The sequence below is a fragment of the Idiotropiscis lumnitzeri genome, chromosome 8 (assembly GCF_059441095.1).
Source record: "Idiotropiscis lumnitzeri isolate Australia: NSW breed Sydney's pygmy pipehorse chromosome 8, RoL_Ilum_1.0, whole genome shotgun sequence".
Classification (NCBI taxonomy): Eukaryota; Metazoa; Chordata; class Actinopteri; order Syngnathiformes; family Syngnathidae; genus Idiotropiscis; species Idiotropiscis lumnitzeri.
Window position 1 is genome coordinate 21,789,845 of NC_142398.1, and position 18,977 is coordinate 21,808,821.

Below are 18,977 nucleotides of genomic sequence, written 5' to 3' on the forward strand. Positions count from 1 at the left end.
AACAGAAAGCAATTACGACTATACCTGCTGTGTTGAATCCGATGTGTTTTTTGGGTAAATATTCTGTGAATATATTTAATCGTTGTGTTGTCTATGTTCTATGTAAAACTGTTAAATGTGTCGCATTTCTTATTGTAAATAACATATGTTAAATAAAGTTTTTTTAAAAAGAGTCGAGCGCGACAGTTCACAGAAGCAATCTCCGTCCTGGAGACGTCACAAGGGTTGAACAGTACAAGTTGTTGTAGCACAATGGAGCAGTTTCTAACAAAGAAAATCGCTGTTGAAAAATGATGGGGAAATGCAGTAAGTTACTGGCAGGAATTGCGATACAAAATCATAACCAACCGTCGTTCTTTATATTCAAATATTTCTCTCAATTAACAGTTTAAATGTTCAATCAATCGACTATGCATGTTTTTGGAATCTGGGAGGAAACCGGAGTACCCAGAAAAAATCCACACAGGCACGAGGAGAACATGCGAACTCCACACAGGAAGGACGGATTCGGAATCGAACCCTGCACTTCTGAGCTGTTAGGCGGACTTGCTAACCATTGTCAAAACACACCTGTTTAAAACTCACTACTCAACAGTGTCATTTTGTCTCTCTGACCCACTGTTGTTTTTTAACTATTTGAATTTTTTACTTCATTGCCACTTTTTTTTTAACATAACACATTGTATGGTGTCCTTGAGTGCCAAGAAGGGTGTCTTTAAATAAAATGTATTATTATTAAATAATTAATTATTTGATTATTATTATCAACTAGCAATAGATTGTCAACATTCAGCATTCTCTGGCGCATTGCACTGAATAGTTTCATTATCTGTAAAGAATCTGAATCAATATGCTCACAGTGCTAACACTTGCTCTTTGTGGTTTATAAACATTCCAACATAAGCTAAGGGTCAAATTCCACGCCACGTTTTCTTTTTCTGTGGTTGAAGCAGTCAGTCAGCGAAACGAAAAGCCGAATCACACAAGAAAGTAAGTGAACATCTCAATGGCATTTTTTTGGTGTGCTAGAGTTAAATTTCAACCTGGCAAATTTAATTAACAAGTTATGCCTCTTGGTTGTCAAAGCCGGTGAATAATAACATTGTAATTTCTTACATGGAAATCTGTCTTTGTATTGCGAATAAAAGTGATTTCAGATGAGTACATGATCAAATTTCCCCATTGTGGGACTAATAAAGGACATCTTTATCTTTTATCTTTATCATTTCTATGAGGTGCGTAACTATTACTGTAAGCATAGCGTTGATTTAAATGAAACAATCACACACAGTCGTGTACAAAACAAATGGCTCGGTCACACTTGCACTTTATTTCTTTACTTTAAATGTTTTTTAAGTTTTCTGTTTGTGTTTAAATGTAGTCACTGTACATCCACAATCCAGAGTCCAACCAGTCCAAGACTACAACAAACGAAGCAAATTTGGGTTTTTGAGTGTTTACATGGCCATGACGAAGAAATCTCTTAATTCTTTCAATTTCTGTGTCAATAGGCCATCCTATCATTTATTTGTTTCATGAATGATTACTGAATGCCACCCCCCAAACACCCGCCCGCCCACTCAATCCCACCTCACGCTGTGATGCAGCTGGCAAAGGCATGGCTTGCCGAGGACACACCAAACTTTGATCCGGCGGGAGTGTGCGTGGGGTCACAGGAGGTGGAGGCGAGGTTGTTGTGTAAAAGTCCACGCAGCATCTTGGCGGGAAGTCCCTTCTTTACAGCCGTGTTCACTGAGGTCGGCTGTACCGTGGAGTGGCTTTACCAGGATGGAGATGAAATTGGTCAGTATTGAATAGTATCAGATTATCTTTCAAAAAAAAAAAAGTAGAAACACTCTGAGCTCCAACAAGGTCATAAAGTGATGCTTACCCAAAAACGAGTACACCAACCTTCAGAAAAAGAAGAGACATGCAAACCTTTGACTGTGCATGCAGTGGATTCCAAGGTCGAACGGAGTATCTTCTGAAAAGATGGTCAACCAACCAATTTATCATTTTAAAAATATATAACTCGGTGATTCTCAAACATAAGTAGCGTCCGCGAGAAGGCCTTAATGTCATCAACTGGGGATCTGATTGGCTATCGCAACTGCCTATCAACTGTAAAAGCTCCTTTGAGACACATAACAGATGCCCGCACGATTGCATCTGAAGGCCTCGGACGAATAGTGCGCAACTGGTATTGTGAAATCTGCCTGGCAACACGAGCTACCTGAATTCTGATTGGATAAAAATTCTCACCTAAAAATACCACACTATAGGATATAAAATGACAACAATGTGAAGACTATGATCATGATTTTTAAATTTTGTTAGGCCAGTAGAGAAGGCCTTGAACGCCTTGTAATAAAAATACTTGTGGACCTAACTGTATACTATTGAATGTGAACCTTAGGCGCAGATCTTGTCACACTTACTGCTGTGGTGCGAGGCCCAGCCAGATGCCTCCTTCTGGGTGAAAGGCCAGCTCTAAACTGTCTTGCGCGGGCTTCAGGGATCGCCACGCGATGTTCTCAACTTCGGGAAATCGCAAGAGCAGGAGGATGGCATGGAGAAGTGGCAGGCACACGTAAAACAACCCCGGGCTTCCGCCTGGTGGAGAAATACGCTATGCTGGTGGGTGCTGCGTCCATGCACAGACAGGACTTGAGTGGAATGGTCATGCTGAAGGACAACCATGTCTGGGCTTCGGGGAGCATCACAAAGGTAGGCATGCTGCATTGGTGACTGGCCCTTATTGGTGGCATTTGGCCTAAAGAAATTGAGACAGTCCAAGTAAATTATTCATCTATTGGCACATCTGCGATTAGTCATTCTGTGGATTTAATGAATGCATTTATTTTTTTTATTTTATTATCACTTTACTCAAGGTATCAATTCCAAGCCCCGGGCAATCGGTGAATTTCTGCAAATTAGATGTTGACTTTTTTTTTATGCCACTACTATACTCCTACTAGCACAAGACGATATTACACAGGCATACTTTCATCGATAATCGCATTTCAGTGTAATTTAGATGGCTAAAAACAAGAGGTCGTTCCTGCAGTTCCCGTGTCCATCGCTAGAGGTCACTGTTGGTCCAGCAATGATGAGTTGTCATCAAAGCCAGCATCCTTCTGCGAGATGAAGCATTTTAAAAGACATTAATGAGGTGTCTTCTGACTTCAAAGTCAAAATATGACTGAGACCATTATTTTAAGAAGGTAACAATTTGGGGAAATTCTACAGTTCTCAAATTGAAATCCTTTTTAATGGACAGCATTTAAATTATTTCCCAAGTTCGCTATTCTGCAAGAAAGTGTTTTGACGCGGTGATTACCTTCGTTAAAGTACTTTTGCTTCGTGAAAAAGGGCGACGGCTCGGTAAACCGCAGCTTCACACAACACCTTTTTGGTTGGCTTTGATCGACCAATTAAGGATTTTCTGCTCTCCAGGCTGTGAAAGCTGCCAGGTCCGTATGCGGTTTCAGCAGTAAGATTGAAGTGGAGTGTCGCTCCACAGAGGAGGCCAAGGAAGCAGCCACAGCGGGAGCCGACATCGTTATGCTTGACAATTTCCAGCCGCAGGTACACAGCACTTTCAATACTAACCTTGTGTAAAAAAAATAAATAAATAAATAAAAAAAAAATCAACATCAATCAAACGATATTTCAGGCGCTCCATGTTGCAGCTGCTGCTCTGAAGCAAGAATTCCAAGCGGTGTTGATCGAAGCCAGTGGAGGAGTGACACCCGAAAACCTAGCTGAGTATTTCTCTCCATTTGTGGACATCATCTCCTTGGGCTGCATTACACAAGGGTGCCCTGTTGTGGATTTCTCACTCAAAGTTCAAAAGCCGGTTTCTTCGTCAGTCTTCGACGAATGATTGGCACCACAAAAGTATTATACTTGGCAAAAATGGAATTTGAATGATTACCTTACAATAAAAGACAGGTCACAGCAAATGTTCATTCTAATTTTCTGTGTGTCTGAGCATTCATTACTCCATAGATGTATACTGGCGTAAAAAACTATTTTCAATGAAAAAAACAAACAAAAAAAACCCCACAAGTCATCAATACCAATGGAAACGCAAGATGGCCGCTTTCTGTCTTCAGCAGCGAGTTGACAATTGTTAGCAACGTCTGGACGGTAAGAAGCCGATTTCGTTCCGCTAACGTTGCCTGTTTGGGGTCCGAAAGCTAATTCTAGCGAGACAACGGCAGTGGTTTTACAAAAAAAGTCGATACACTTTTTAGCAGCTGACGACTCAATTGTTTATTTTTTCTTTGCACATTGAGCCGAATGACGGCAGCCGGACTAATCTTTGAAGAAAGGAAATTCATTCTAAAATGTAACTGGTGAGTATGAAAACACAGTTGAGGTGCAAAGACAATTTAGGAGGAAGTTTCAAAAAGAAGCAGTGCCACCAACATGAGTTACCATCAATTTATTTTGTTATTTTTTCATTCAACAATGCCAGCAAGAAAAAGTTTGTTTCTGCAATGTGATCCTTGTATGAACCGATTTTTGTTGGCAAAAACTATTCCGCAAAAAAGACAGTATCTTACTCATTAATTCATTTTGCCTCTCTAAGCCACTTTCATTATTTTCCCCTCAGACATTTACTTCCTGTACCAATCCTGCTAGATATCCTCATTGTCATTTTTGTATTTCTTTTTTTTAGTGGTGTTTAACATTTTCAGAATTATGAAAGGCCTTAGTCATTTTGTGCATGTCAGACAAACACACAGAATCTTTGACAAATTCTGATACCACAAAAGAGGAAGAATATTTCACAAGATTGGAGTCGCTCTCACTGAGGTCAGACAAAGTAAAAAGTGAACGCGTTCAGAAAGATAGCAAAAATGGACAATTATAAGTTGGCTTTACAGATTTATTTTTCTTTTTTAAACAAATGTTGCACTTTAAAAAAAAAAGTGTTTTATGTTGGTCTGTCTTCTTCGACATACGGTACTCTTTATGCAAGCTGAGGGCTGAAGTCATGAAAAGTCACTCAGAAGTGTCACAACCACCTGTTAAGGAAACGCCTAAGTCCGGAAGCACCGCATAGACGTGCGTGCGCCTCTCATTTGGAAGGAGAAGTGCAACAAGAAAGATGCGAGCTTTGCTTCACCACGTCCTCTTCATGTGGGTTGTTGGTAAGTTATCTTCCTTTTGGAGTTATAAATGACAACATTTGTGAGTCTAAATCAAAAGATACAGATGTGAATATACTCGTAGGCTTGTCATTGATTATCGTCGACTGTTGACATAGAAAGAGTAAATGAAAGAAAATTTCTTGGCGTTGTTCTGGACGCTAATTATTATAAGAAAAATATTAAAACTACAGGTATCCTTTTTAAAATCAAGGACCTCCGAAAAAAGGAATCATTATACACATTATATTGTTGGTTATTCCTGCCATACTTGACCTATTGTGCGGAGATATGGGCAAAAGCATATAAAACAAATGCACAGCCTGTTTATAAACTTAAAAAAAAAAAGAGTTAGTCGAATTATCAACCATTCAAGTTATCTAGAACCAACCAATCATTTATTTATGAAATTGAACACTCATAAATTTCACAACTTAAACAGCTGAAAGGACGTACAAAGCGTACAAAAACCAACTCGGCCAAAGTATTCAGAAACTGCTGGAAACTAAAGAAGGCGTCTCTGTGAAAGGTGTTAATCGATGGAATAATTACGATCATGAATTGAGAAGGTGTGAATCGCTTGTGCTGTTCAAAAGAAGATTTCAAAATATAGCGTCACAAAATGATAGAAAAGTATGAAGAACCGACAAGAAGTTATCATGTGAACATGGTACAAAATTATATTTTCGACTATGGCCTAATTCTTTGGAAATAAATCTATCAGTCATCATTTGATATTTGAGCTCTAAGGGGTCGGACCAGAAAAGTCTTCCTACTTCCTTTGAACATGAAAACCGAGTTCGACGATGACATCTGCTGATGATTTGCTTTCACTTTCTTTCTTCCAATTTGAGTTTTTATCTTGCAATGTGCTTATATGTTCAATAAAGCAAAATCAATCAATGAAGAGATCAAATATGTTTTTGCATATAAAAGGGGTGTCCAAACTTGTTCCTACGCGAGCCGCATCAGGAAAAGGAGAAAGATGCAAGAGCCACTTTGAATTTGTCTTTAATTTCATTTACTGGGAAAACCAAGCACTCAAGCAAGAAATTAGAATGTATATAGTTCACATATTATAATAATTATTGGAAAAACTGCATACATCAAGTAGTTTTCTTAAACGTGATAACGCAATTTTTTATTTTTTTTTTTAAGAGCAGACTGCGGTATCCCACTAGAATAAATCCACTCTTCCAAAATAAATGCTTAGTTTTCATGTTTTCTTAATTTTCTTGTCATATTTGAAACACCCGGCCAGATGAATGATGACTTTTTTTTTTTTTTAATACAAACTGCAGCTCTCCCTGCGTCTTTGGCATTCAACATTGACACGACAAACCCCAAAGTCTACAACGGCGATCGAAAAGCTTTCTTCGGATACAAAGTGCTGCAATTTGTGTCTGGCTCCAAGAAAGGGTACGCTTGGGTTTAATTTAAACGTCATTTTGTGGTTAAAATTGACTTCCGCTCCAAAACTTTTTGGAGAGCGAACATTTCAGCAGCTAATGAATTGAGATTAACATCCGTTTGGGTGTTGCTCTCGTCCCCAGGATACTTGTGACTGCGCCGCTTCACAATAATGGATCGGGGGCAGTCTGCAAACCAGATCACGGCCAAACCTTCAAGTGCTTCCACCCGCGAGGTGCAGTATGCTCCGTTCTACAATAGAATGTCGGCAATCTGTTTTGTGGTTCAATGATCGAGTCGAGGGACAGGACTGTCCCGGGAGAAATCCTCTAGCTGCGTCATGTTGTCGAAGCAGAAAATCAATCATCAAAGCCGCTTATTTCTTCACCTTAGCACGAAATTCCGTGTTTTATTTTGATTGTAAAAGCAAACTGCAAGAGTTGGAGTCATTCTAGGTTTTGTACGAAGCCTCCGAATTTCTAACGCGTACACGTGCATGGCAGAGGGAATGACGGCACCACTGACATGCTCTCGTCACAGGATTCGCACTGGAAGACAAACGCATAGAAGTCAAGTACCTTGGACTGTCCGTCGCCGAAGACTCGATACACTCCCAGTTCACTGTAAGGACAAACCCAAAAAATTATTTTCTATTGTCATATTAAAGCCATGAAGGATTTTTAAAAAATTACTTTTCATTTGAATTTACTGAATATAAATGCTGACACTTTGTCATCCTAAAAGTTTTTGCTTCTTGCTCGTGTTTTTTTTTGTTATTGTTCTTTTTCTCTTTTGTCTCACATTAGAACACCTCATCTAGTCTTTTTCTTTCCATTGAATTTTACTTCACCGAGTAAACGCACATGCTTACAGTATATCGTTTATCTCAGTTCAGTCTCGACAAAAAAACGGAGCCCACATAGGTCACTTTTGGTTTCCTGTTTCTTTACATTGATCACAAGATTTTTTGAATAGTCTAGCCACAAAATGCGCTGAGACGCTGATTCGATTTTTGCATCCAACCTTTGGCACTCATGTTCTCGTGCAGCTTTGCAGCCCTTATGTCGCTCACGAATGTTACGATAACTCCTACCTGAACAGCGTGTGTTACAAGATGACAGAGGATCTTCAGGAGATTGCCTCTTTCAAACCCATTTTTCAAGGTAAAAAGGCTTCAACTCAAAGCCGAACTCATTTTGTCCAGAATGTGCTTCTCCCCATAAACATGACACGCGTCCGTCTTTGTTTCCTCCGCCCAATCAATGGATACTCCTCATAGAATGCAGAAAGAAGACCGTCGATCTTGTCTTCCTCTTTGACGGGTCGGGGAGCATGACCGAAGATGACTTTGAAAAAAATAAAGATTTCATCCTGGATATAATGAACAGCCTCAAAAACACCTCAATCAAGGTCAGTGGCACGTCGACGCAGTTGTGATTTAGTGCGGAAGCTTCAAAGACAATCTGTGACGCTGGTCCGCATTCAAGTTGTCCTCATTTCAAAACTGATTTAAAAACAACGTCAAGGGAATTAATCCAGCCCTCCCAGAGCAGTCAGTTTATCATGGCCGAGTTGTTTAAACATTCCAAGGATCAGAGGAGCTGACTTGTCTGGGGCTTTACGCCCCTGGTGTGTGAGATTGAGAAGTTCCGATTTGCCATAGTCAGGCTCGCCTCTGTACGAGGCTCGGCTTTGGTGCCAGTCCTCTTGAGAAGGGTTGGACTCTCTTCCGCTCTGGAGTTGCGCATGGAGAAAAGCGTGCACTCGCATTCCTGTGGCTGGCATTGTTTCTTTACATCACCCCCAAAATAGTTTATAGGCAGAAATAATCGTCGTGTCGGAAAGGCGTCTCGGTCTGCGTTTGCTTTCGATGCTCACAGTGTTGAGGTCTTCTGAGATCATGATGGCACTTTGAACACCAAGTTCTGTTTGAATTTTGGTTCAACTCCAAGTTGTACGACATTTGGGTTTTTTGACTTTAGAGGTTCTACAGTCGAACATTTTAACAATCATTGTATGTCTTTCAGTTTGCAGCAGTTCATTTCGCCACATCTCATAGGACAGTCTTTGATTTTCATGATTATCAAACTGGGAGTGCGCGCCACAAACTGAGAGAAGAACGTCAGAAGGGTATCCTCACCAACACCCACAAAGCCCTCGAATTTGTACTGTAAGTTACAAGAAGACGTTCATGACCATTTTCAAACAAACCTAAAAACTATTGCGGGATACAAATTTTAAGAGTATGCTTACGTTTACATTTTTTGATAAATTGGCAAAAATTTGCCCCCAAAATCCATGTTGTCTTTATGAGACGATTTGTGTAAAATTTTGAGGAAAAAAATATTTTGGTATTTGTTTTTGGGATGAGGCGGTAACAACAGAAAATGTGAGAAAACTGGAGGGCTTGCAGAGGTTGAATCGATGTGGTGATCCCTCAACACGATTAAATCAAAACGGAAAAAAAAAGAATATTGTAGCACCTGTAGATACAATTTTATACACATGAATTTTAAACACAGTTCACAAATAATATTCTATCGGGAATTCTGAACATAAATACAATTTGTACCTCTTTTTCCAACAGGACACACGTCTTTGAGAACAAACATGCAGGTGCCTCACCCGATGCAATGAAAGTTCTGGTCCTGATCACGGACGGAAATCCGAGTGACTCAGATGATGATATGATTATCAACACCTACACTGAAAAGCGCATCATTCGATTTGTCATTGGGGTGACAAAAGAATTTGTTAATTTCTGAAAACCGTCTAAACAATTACTGCTCTAAATTTGAACTAACATTGCACAAGGTGAATTAAGTTAAACTGAGAAGTCCGCTCTCTCTTTTTGTTGTTGTTTCAGGTCAATATTGGAAGCCTGGATGAAGTGAAGACTATTGCTTCAGACCCAAAGGACAAATATGCCTTTAAAATTGAGAATTATAAAGGGCTGACAGGATTTCTGGAAACCTTTCAAAATCACATCTTTAAGATCGAAGGAGACACCAAAGTGGCTCGGGCCGAAGACATGACCAATGAAATGTCGCAGAGAGGATTCAGCGCTGCATTCTACAAGGTAAGTAAATGCCGTTAAATCCAGCCCAAATCGTTTTTACCATAATTGATGAGCATTTCATCCCTGGGACGGAACATTACGTCCAAACACCCATTTTTGGTACGGTGGACGAGAGGTTTTAAAAAAAAGATGGACGACGCAAGGTTTTCGTCCATCTATTTAATCGCCCCTAACCGGGTCAAGTACCGCATGAATAGAATTCAAATATTTGCTCTCAGAAATTTTTCAATGCTGTTGTGTGTACTGGCCCTTTCATCTGAGAGCTAGCGAACAAGAGAGCGAGGGAGCAAACGAGAGAGATAGAGTGGGCAAAAACACGGAAGCGATACACGCAGCTGTGTGAAGAAGCAATTGAGAGACAAAATAAGCATCTTAAATTGCATTTAGTTTGGAATTTTCTGCTTAATTCCTGTTTCACAAATCATCACCGTGTTTAGACTATTGGGGAGCGCAGAACGTTTCGACTTAACTTGACTCACCTTTTAAATATAGTTTAGTTGGAAGCGTAAATAATTGTCGCTTTGACATAGTTTCGCTAAAGGTCCTTTTTGGTGTCCCGCCGGAGATTTTGGAGGGTTATCATTCAACCACAGCCTGCTCCAAGGTCTAATGTAATGCCTGTGATTCCCCATGACAGGACACTTTGATTCTGGGTTCAGTGGGCTCAAACAGCTGGCGTGGTGCTCTGTACGAGCGTCACGATCAAAACGAGATGCAGATTGAAGATTCACAAATGCAGATGGACTCTTACATGGGTATCACTTCTTTCTTTATCATTTAGCGGTATACTAGTGAGACGATCACGTTGTAACCCCTCTGGTGGTTAGCATCATGCTCGGAGCAAGAATGTTTGGGTCATGGATTTGAATCTCAATTTGGAGCATACATAATTAGCACGTGTTTTATACCACACTATTTTTTATGGTTGATGAATCCATGGCGTATCTCGCCTCGCATCCCAAGACCCTACCCAACTTTCCTGTAATGCTGAACAAGATAAAAAGATTAAATGGAAGTACTGACAGTAAAAATGGATTTTGGTCTGACAGACGGTCAACGCATTGGTATTTATTACATTCAAACTTTTAGCCGACATTCTTGTGATGTATAACCTCTGAAGTGGATTTTCTTGCAGGATACTCCGTTTCTGTGGGACAGGTAAACGGGGTTCCTCTATATTTCACGGGTGCACCAAGATTTGAGCATGTAGGACAAATTGTAATCTTCACACACAACGGGAAGAGCTGGAGTGTCGCCCAAAGAATAAATGGGGAGCAGGTTCGTCAAGTCCTTCAAATATATTATATGAAGTCATGTATTATGTATGCACTCCCTTTTGTAATTTGACTTTATGGATATCTTGGGCCCTATTTTTGTGCTGAGCGCAGTCTAACCGTACGCATGGATGAAGATTTCTTTTGGTATTTTGCAAGACTTTGTACCGGTAGAACTGGGCGCAAAATGCGCTGTTGTGGGGCGGATTTCGCCATTTCATGGCCAATCCTCACAGCATCCCTCATTTGCATTAGAATCGGGTCCGTCTGGGCGCAGTACGCTTTAGTACATCATGCTTGACATTGCGGAGACAGAACTAGACTCGCTGGGGTCCGTGCACTACAATGGCAAGTAAATTGCAAGCTCTGCCTTTGCAGAAGAATTAGCATGAAAAGATCTTATTATTATGCATAAAAAAAAACTATATAAACCAATTATTTGTTCTCCAAAATCTCCAGATTGGCTCCTATTTTGGGGCAGACCTCTGTACCGTAGACGTGGACGCCGATGGCAACAGTGACTTTCTCCTGGTGGGAGCACCACTATTTTACCATCCACAGGAGAAGTCGGAGGGACAGATCTACGTCTACACACTGACTGATGAGGTGCGCCGGGATGAGAACTATATACGATCAATGAATCTACTAAAGTGGTTGTTTTCTGCAGATGCTGCTGAAAAGTGAAATAATAACTGGACAGTCCATGGGGAGATTTGGTAGCAGCATAGCTAGTCTTGCAGATTTAAATGGAGACGGGCTGCGAGATGTTGCAGTTGGGGCCCCTCTTGAGGATGCTAACGCAGGGGTTGTGTACATCTACTTTGGTGACAGACACCAAGGGATACGCAGTGTTTATAGTCAGGTAAGACATATTGGTATAACACGACTTTGAATGGACTCTATGGCTGGTTAATACAAGGCAAAGATCCCATACACAAAATTTGCAGGTTCACGGGTTGATACTATTGATAAAAAAAATTTCTTTTATATAATTGCAAAATGTTCATGCTTGTACCTTTTTTCTTTATTAAGTTTTAAACTTAGCACACAGTGCTAAGATACGGGTGTGAGATTGGTCCCCGGGTACCGCAACGATATGACTGACTGATAAACAAATAGCAGAATCATGTGTCCAATCCAGCACTCAAAAAGATCATCTCGAAATGTTCCTCGCGCTGGTGACATTGAGAGCAGGTCCTACATTAACAGCAATGTGTTCATGATTGTTGTTTGCAGTCATATAGAAACACATTTCATCATGATTTATGTGGTCACAATCATCAGGCTATGATTTAGCGCAATTATACGACTCTGCAATCTATCACCCCAATAATAACCTTTTTTAATGAATACTGTTCTGACAGTGTCAATCGAATTTATATAACTTGTATTATCTTTGGTAAAGGAAGAATCGTTGATACAGCCGCTCTATTGAATCCTTGTTCATAATGCTGTGGCCAATGAGTGTACAGTACTTAAATAAATAAATACCACAAATGTTTCTGGCAATCCAGAGAATTCTGGGACGAGAACTACAACATGGCATGAGGTTCTTTGGACAGGCCATAAATGGAAACATAGACCTCGGCGATGACGCACTACCAGACATTGTTGTTGGATCCTATGGAGCAGCGGTTGTCTTAAGGTATGAATATTAAATACTGCATGTACTGTGAAGACCTGCATACATATACCAGGAACATATTTTTCAAATGCATAATTATTCTGTCAATCACCAACATGCAAATCAAGGAAAACCACACTGTATATCACCAGAATGCTTAGGGTTCTCTGCAACCCAGGATTTAGTTTGAAATTGACGTCATTACACATTTGAACCAACAAGATGGCGCAAAACAATCCTAACAAACATCCTTGTTGTTCGGGCAAATGCTGAGCGCCCGCTTCTGATCGGCCAGAATTACTTCACACATGCCTTGTTTGAAATGTGTGCAACGCTTCCTATCTTATCGCACGTCACTGTTCCCAAATCTGAACATTGTTTATGCCTTTAATAATAGTATTTAATAAAAGGATCATACTCTAAAATCTCTTTTTTCAATGTTTTTCAGGTCCAGGCCCATTGTTAATGCTATAGCTCGGCTATCCTTTCATCCAAAGGAGATAAGCATTGACCAAATTGACTGCTCAGCCAACACAGACACCATTTTACTCATGGTTAACTTAACAGCCTGCTTTGAGATCGTAGAAACAACAAAGAGTAAAGCAGGTAAGAAGGAAAACCAATTAAACATAAACATGCAATGAAATGGCGGAGTTGCAGTTGCTCACCATTAGCTACCGTTGGCTAGCAGCAACGTCTGTCCCGCCGACCTCCATCCACGACGTCCTCGCCACATTCACCGATTCTTCGGACAATCCTCTGACATTGGCACTCGGCAATCTTCCTTGCATACGACTCAAGTTATTTCCAAGTTTTTACGAGCTTCCTGCTCCGGGTTTTCGTATTGGCCGAGACACGTCCGCGTGTTGGGCCCGCCCCTTTCCCCTCCCTCTTCTCGCGAGACACTTCAACTGTTCTCCGCTCGTCCTCTCGCGTGAAAAACACGTCCCTCGCTGTACTTACAACTTTTTGTTCTCATGCCTTTAATTGGTAAATTAGCCCCACAGTCACAATGTTCAATTGGCAGCCCTGAAGACAATGTCACTCCAAATTGCGCATGATTGTCTTTGTAAAGAAAAAACTCTAAGATACGACTTTTATGCAACATCATTGACAATATTGTGCAAGTGGAAATACTGTTGTGGCCAGTCGGTGCAGCATTATCCTCCAAAATCAGATCATTTCTGGAGTCATCTGAAAAGTGCTGTACTCTCCACCCAACCTGATGAAGCTTGAGAAGTGCTGCAAAAATGAATGCGTGAAACTACCCAAATATAGGCGTGCCAAACTTGGAGCATCACATTCAATACAACTTGAGGCTGTTTTTTTTTTTTTTGCCAACATCAAATATTCAACAAAGATTGTAAATACTTAGGTTCAAATGTCATTTTTTTAACTTTGTAATACTATTTTTTCACATCATTCTGCGGTGGTGTGTGCGCAGAATTTTGAGGGAAATAATTTCTTCTCTTTCGGAATGACGTTCAAAAATGTGGCTACATTAAAGCGCCGCGAATACTTTGCAGATGCACAGTAATCCTTAAGCGTGTCTTTGCAGGAGCTATGAAGTTAGGGCTAAACATTTCTTACATGCTTGATGTGGATCCGATGAGACAATCACACCGAGGTTTCTTCAGTCCAAGTGACAAGAAATCAAGGAATCTTACTTTCATCTATGAACTGCTGGATAAAGACACATGCTTCCAGTACCTCATCTACATGCCAGTATGAATGCATTCATGCAAACACTCACACGCATGTTCTTAAAATACTCAAAAAGGAGCATTTGGGGTCTCTAATAATTCAGTTGTTCTTTTCCCCTCGTAGAAATGTGTGAAGGACACACTGTCACCTATCAGCATCAAATTAAACTTCTCCCAGGTGGACAGTCAGAGTGCAGAGGCTGTCCTGAATGCGGATGGCAAAACACAAGCTATCGTCGAGGTACTGGCTCTGACATGCTTTCAATTTAGGAAGTACGTACTAAATTTGCAATCATTTCAAATTATGCTTGTAGGTTCCTTTTGAAAGAAAGTGTAAAAAGAATGACACCTGCATCGCTGAAATTGAAGTGGACTTCAAATTCTTGTAAGTGCGCTATATCTTGCAAGCACAGAACAGCATATTCAAAAATATTGAACATATCTAAACATGTACTGTATCCTTCAGGACTCCAACATTACTGGTGGATGAAGAAAGTTACTTTAATATTTCCATTACAATAACCAATCATGGTGACGACTCATACAACACCAGCCTGACGATGCATTACCCCCCAGGCCTCTCCTACTCCAGGATGTTTCAGACACAGGTATTTCCAAGAATTGGATTACTCTGAAAATAGGATTCATCACAAGAAACCAATTTTACTCATTTCTTTATTTATGATTCCATATTATTTCAAAAATATGTGGAAAAAATACATTACTAGTTGTAGATAAGTTTTTTTTTTTTTTTTTAACGGGCAACGCATGCACGCTCACTAAATGTTTTGCTCACTTAAAGTTAAAGAATGTTCTTATTTTGTGTTATGACACAGGCCACAAGACGAACGCTCCACAACTGCGATGACCTCGAAGGAGTGAATGACAAAACGATATGTGGCGTCAGCCTTCCTGTGTATCGCAGCAGATCAACAGTGAGTTCTACTTCAACTTAAAGGTCACAACCTCATGACATACGAGCGAGTGGGCGAGCGACACTTACTGAAAGAAGCGTTCCCTGTGACCATTTGATTAAGCCTTGCCCCCAAATATATATAGCGTTTTTTTTTATAAACCCCATTAAAAATTGTGCAAAAAAATGCAGATAACATTCAATATACATTCGCCACAGAAAAGGGATTGCAGCAAAAAAAGGGTCAAATAAATAATGTGTAAAAATATTGGGAAAAAAAATATGTTAACATGCGAATCCGCGATTGCCAAACTGTAGTTTTAAGTTGTAATGTCACCAATCACCACTAGATGGCAGACATGATTTAGTTGCACTTACATTGGGTCATCAACTGCTCTATGCTACAACATGAGTCGGCCTTGCAACAAACAGCGCCTCAATAATATTAAAATATTGAGTGAATTAATTTTTATTTAAAAAAATACAAAATGAGTTCTTGATCTTATGTTAGTTTGTGCAGTAGTTTTGTGCTGTCCTTGAATTGATTTTTTTTATGCAAGAGAGTCTTTTGCACTGGCAAAAAAAATGACATAATGCGGTTATTTTTGTTGTTTGCTTCAATCCCTTTTTTGTTGGGTTTGGGTCGTGAATCTTTTTATGAAGGCACTAAAAAATGTATCATCAATATTTTACAAGCACGTATTTTAAGTGGCATTTTTTGTCCCACATCTGGTTTGGAAGTGTGTGGTCCTATGTGGCAACCCATCTGCGCTGATGAAAAATTGTGGCCTCTTTCAGCATTTAAGATGCCCATCCCAAACTTAATTGAATATTCGTTTGCGATTTCTTTTTCTGAAGTGCTACTCGAGTGCTCTACTAAACCATCATGTTTACGTGCAATCTGTGGAATTGATGGACTCTGCTTCCCTAACATCATTCTTTTTTTTTCCCCCTTTATGTGAAGGCAACATTTCAAAGCTCTTTCCACGTCAGTACCAAGTATCAGTGGAATGACACGATTGCGATTAGTGTCGCTGGAGAAAGGTAGATGTCATTGCTCGTGTTGTAGTTCTCAAGATGGGTCATGAGACCACTTTTTAAGGGTTGAACCAAAAACTTGCCTTGAATTTGAGATCTTTCATTGTAGTACTTAAAAAACAGCATTTTTGTTTTTTGTTGAGAACAAATGAAAAAAAATGTTTCTGGTCATATTTGACAATTGCTTTTATGATTTAAAAAAAAAATATATATGTATAGTCTTGGTCTTGTCTCGGTCGCTATACTCTCTCATCAAGATAATTTCTTTTGTCTTGGTTGGTGTGGTCTTGACAACAACACTAGTCATATCTATGGTTATAGTTATGTTTTCATATTTTCTGATGCTTTAAAAATGTTTGCCGATTTTGTATTCTCAGTGATAATAACAACTCCACCATGTCTCTGGTGACCAAGATGCTCCCAGTACAATTTGAAATCAAAATGGCAATTACAGTGTAAGTCCTCCTTAACAGAATCAATCTTTCTCTCTCTCGCTCTGGTAATAAAGCTTCGCGCACATCTTAAAGCGGACCTACTTTGAATAGTCGAAATTTTAAACATTCCGTTTTGGTTAAAAAAATGTTTAACTTGTGACGGCATTTTTTTTTTTTTTTTAGGAAAGAAGAAACCACCACTTATGTGAATTTCACAGACGAGGACACAGACCCCAAAAGAATGCTCATCATATATAAGGTGAAATCACTCATTTTATTGGATGCAGCGCATAGGCGGTCCTCTATTTAAAGATGTTCATTTGACAACAAGTACTGTGCCTTGCAAATGAAAACAGCTAAGATCAGAAGTAATTATTTCCTATCGTGACTTGGTACTGGCAACTTGATAGCGTTAGCGTTCATTTAAAATCTACGCACTCACGGCAGGTGGACAACCCTGGCTGGAAGGCTTTCCCCGTGAATGTGTCGCTGATCTTTCCAACTCGACTCCAATACAACTTTGAATTGGAAAATTATCAAGTCTTTGTACAACAGGTGACTTTCATCATCCTGCCATAAAACAAATCCTAGCTGTCCGTGTGCTGCCATTTCCATCAATCACCGTTCAATCTTCTCTTCTTTTTCAAGAACAAAACTCAGTGCAAAAGCATTATTGGAATTTATTCGGAAGTAAGTCAAACAAGTACCACAGTTGTACGATTACATATCGTCTTATTGATTCATTTATTTTTCTATTTATTTGTTTTAGTATTGTTCGCCCGAAAAACACTGCAAAATTATTGAATGTGATACGGTCATGCTGGAAAAAACATCTTCCACTGAGTTTATATTGTCTGGAGACATGCAATTTAGCGATCTTGAAAAGCGCGCGCAGGTAAGTACTAATTTCCTGCATGCTCGCACACAGACAAGCTATGCTAAATGTAGCGAATCTGGCAACCGATAAACTCCCACTTTGCAGAATAAAGCTTTTCTGAAAAGATATACCGGCGAGAGCGCAGAGGTTACGTTCAAAAGCCTGATACACATTGATTACGACAAACAACGCTATGTGTTGGATTCGTCTCATGAACAAGAGGTACGTTGCACTCAAGAGGGCTGCAATTTGCGTTTCGGACTTTGACAGTGCTTCTTAATTATTTTCTGTTCGCATTTTTCAAGCAATAACTTGAACTTTTTTTTTTACTTGTCAACAGGCTGAAGTTGACGTTGAGTTCATCATTTCACCTGATAAACAGTTCATCATTTTAACGGGAACCGGACTTGGACTTTCGCTTCTGATTCTCGTTACCGTCATCATGTATAAGGTGAGTGATGATTGGCTAGTTCCTCAATGTCACTCCAAACCAGTGCTTGATTCTACTGAGATTCCTTTTTTTTTGGTTTTGTGAATGAAGCTGGGCTGCTTTAAGAGAAAAACCGTCCAGTATTATCAAGAGCAAGAAGAAGAGGCCGCGCTTCAGACGGAAGCCGCTGCTCAGAACAGTGGCCGGCCCGCGAACGACCGGCTCGCTGAGGAAAAAACACTTCTTGAAGACAACCAGCCGGCTGACACAGAGACAGAACTGGAATAAACGACCATGATTGCACGAATTATGAACATGCGCAACACTGTCAAGAGAACAGTGAGATAATATACTTTCAAACTGTCTACAATCATTTTTGGGTGGTTTATTATTATTTTATGTGCTGGTGCACGCTGGCTTAGGTCGCTGCTGTCTTTACGGGCTGAATGTTTTCTGTCTCAACATCAGCCACAGGACAAATTGTGGTTTTGCTGAGGACGTGGCAGGCCTGTTCGCCAAACAGATCTACATGATGACCCTGCCTGGCGACGTAACCAGAATTACCGCGGGAATCAGAATTAACGCTTTGATACACCCGAAATCTCTCCCTAATCTGGAGAAGAGCCGACGTCACTCACAAGGTAGGTTTTTTTCCGGAAGTAAATGTGGTCCGGCCTGTAGGCGCCGTATACGTGTTTCTTTTCATGATCTCATTTCTACAGAGGAGCCATTCGGGGAGGGGTAGAAATCAAGTATTTTGGGGAAATGAGCCGAAGCTTTTCAATCTCATTTCGTGGAGACGCCATGAAGAATGGCATCATGTCATTTCCCATTTACGTGGCTACAACTTTCACAAAAGTACATTTTCTATTTCATTTCAACTTTGCAGAATCACGGGCAAGCAAACAGTTATTATTCCTCTGAAGCATTCTTTGTCTCGAGCGCATCATGACGCATCGGTCGCATATATTCGACCTACCCGGCCGGCCATTCAGACTGCGGTTACATTGCAAGAAATGTATATTTATCCATAGGT

At 40.1% G+C, this 18,977-nt stretch overlaps 2 protein-coding genes and 1 long non-coding RNA gene across 5 annotated transcripts; 2 read left to right on the forward strand and 1 right to left on the reverse strand.

The window, feature by feature from the left end:
• The first annotated feature begins 963 nt into the window (after positions 1-963).
• Positions 964-3,903, forward strand: LOC148332771 (nicotinate-nucleotide pyrophosphorylase [carboxylating]-like). Its single transcript, XM_088302868.1, has 5 exons — positions 964-990; positions 1,512-1,803; positions 2,417-2,727; positions 3,457-3,588; positions 3,677-3,903. Exons 2-5 carry the CDS (start codon positions 1,551-1,553, stop codon positions 3,884-3,886), a joined length of 906 nt encoding a protein of 301 aa, XP_088158994.1. The 5' UTR covers positions 964-990; positions 1,512-1,550; the 3' UTR covers positions 3,887-3,903.
• On the reverse strand, positions 1,302-13,402 carry LOC148332772 (uncharacterized). Of its 2 annotated transcripts, none has more exons than XR_015844650.1 (4): positions 13,215-13,402; positions 2,439-2,773; positions 1,939-1,984; positions 1,302-1,778 (listed from the first exon to the last, which is right to left on the reverse strand). It is a non-coding gene; the product is annotated as an uncharacterized LOC148332772 (long non-coding RNA). The 2 variants fall into 2 exon arrangements; XR_015844651.1 differs by having other exon boundaries at positions 1,912-1,984.
• Positions 5,099-18,610, forward strand: LOC148332773 (integrin alpha-X). 2 transcript variants are annotated; one of them, XM_088302866.1, is made up of 29 exons: positions 5,099-5,162; positions 6,461-6,578; positions 6,713-6,804; positions 7,110-7,192; positions 7,618-7,732; positions 7,849-7,979; positions 8,597-8,739; positions 9,157-9,307; positions 9,436-9,648; positions 10,286-10,403; positions 10,784-10,926; positions 11,382-11,528; positions 11,590-11,784; positions 12,437-12,567; positions 12,995-13,152; positions 14,105-14,271; positions 14,374-14,490; positions 14,564-14,634; positions 14,716-14,857; positions 15,086-15,184; positions 16,127-16,206; positions 16,578-16,655; positions 16,818-16,893; positions 17,082-17,189; positions 17,283-17,324; positions 17,404-17,529; positions 17,617-17,733; positions 17,852-17,962; positions 18,053-18,610. In XM_088302866.1, exons 1-29 carry the CDS (start codon positions 5,120-5,122, stop codon positions 18,227-18,229), a joined length of 3,492 nt encoding a protein of 1,163 aa, XP_088158992.1. In that variant the 5' UTR covers positions 5,099-5,119; the 3' UTR covers positions 18,230-18,610. The 2 variants fall into 2 exon arrangements, with proteins under 2 accessions (XP_088158992.1, XP_088158991.1); XM_088302865.1 differs by lacking the exons at positions 5,099-5,162; positions 7,110-7,192.
• The last annotated feature ends 367 nt before the right edge of the window (positions 18,611-18,977 follow it).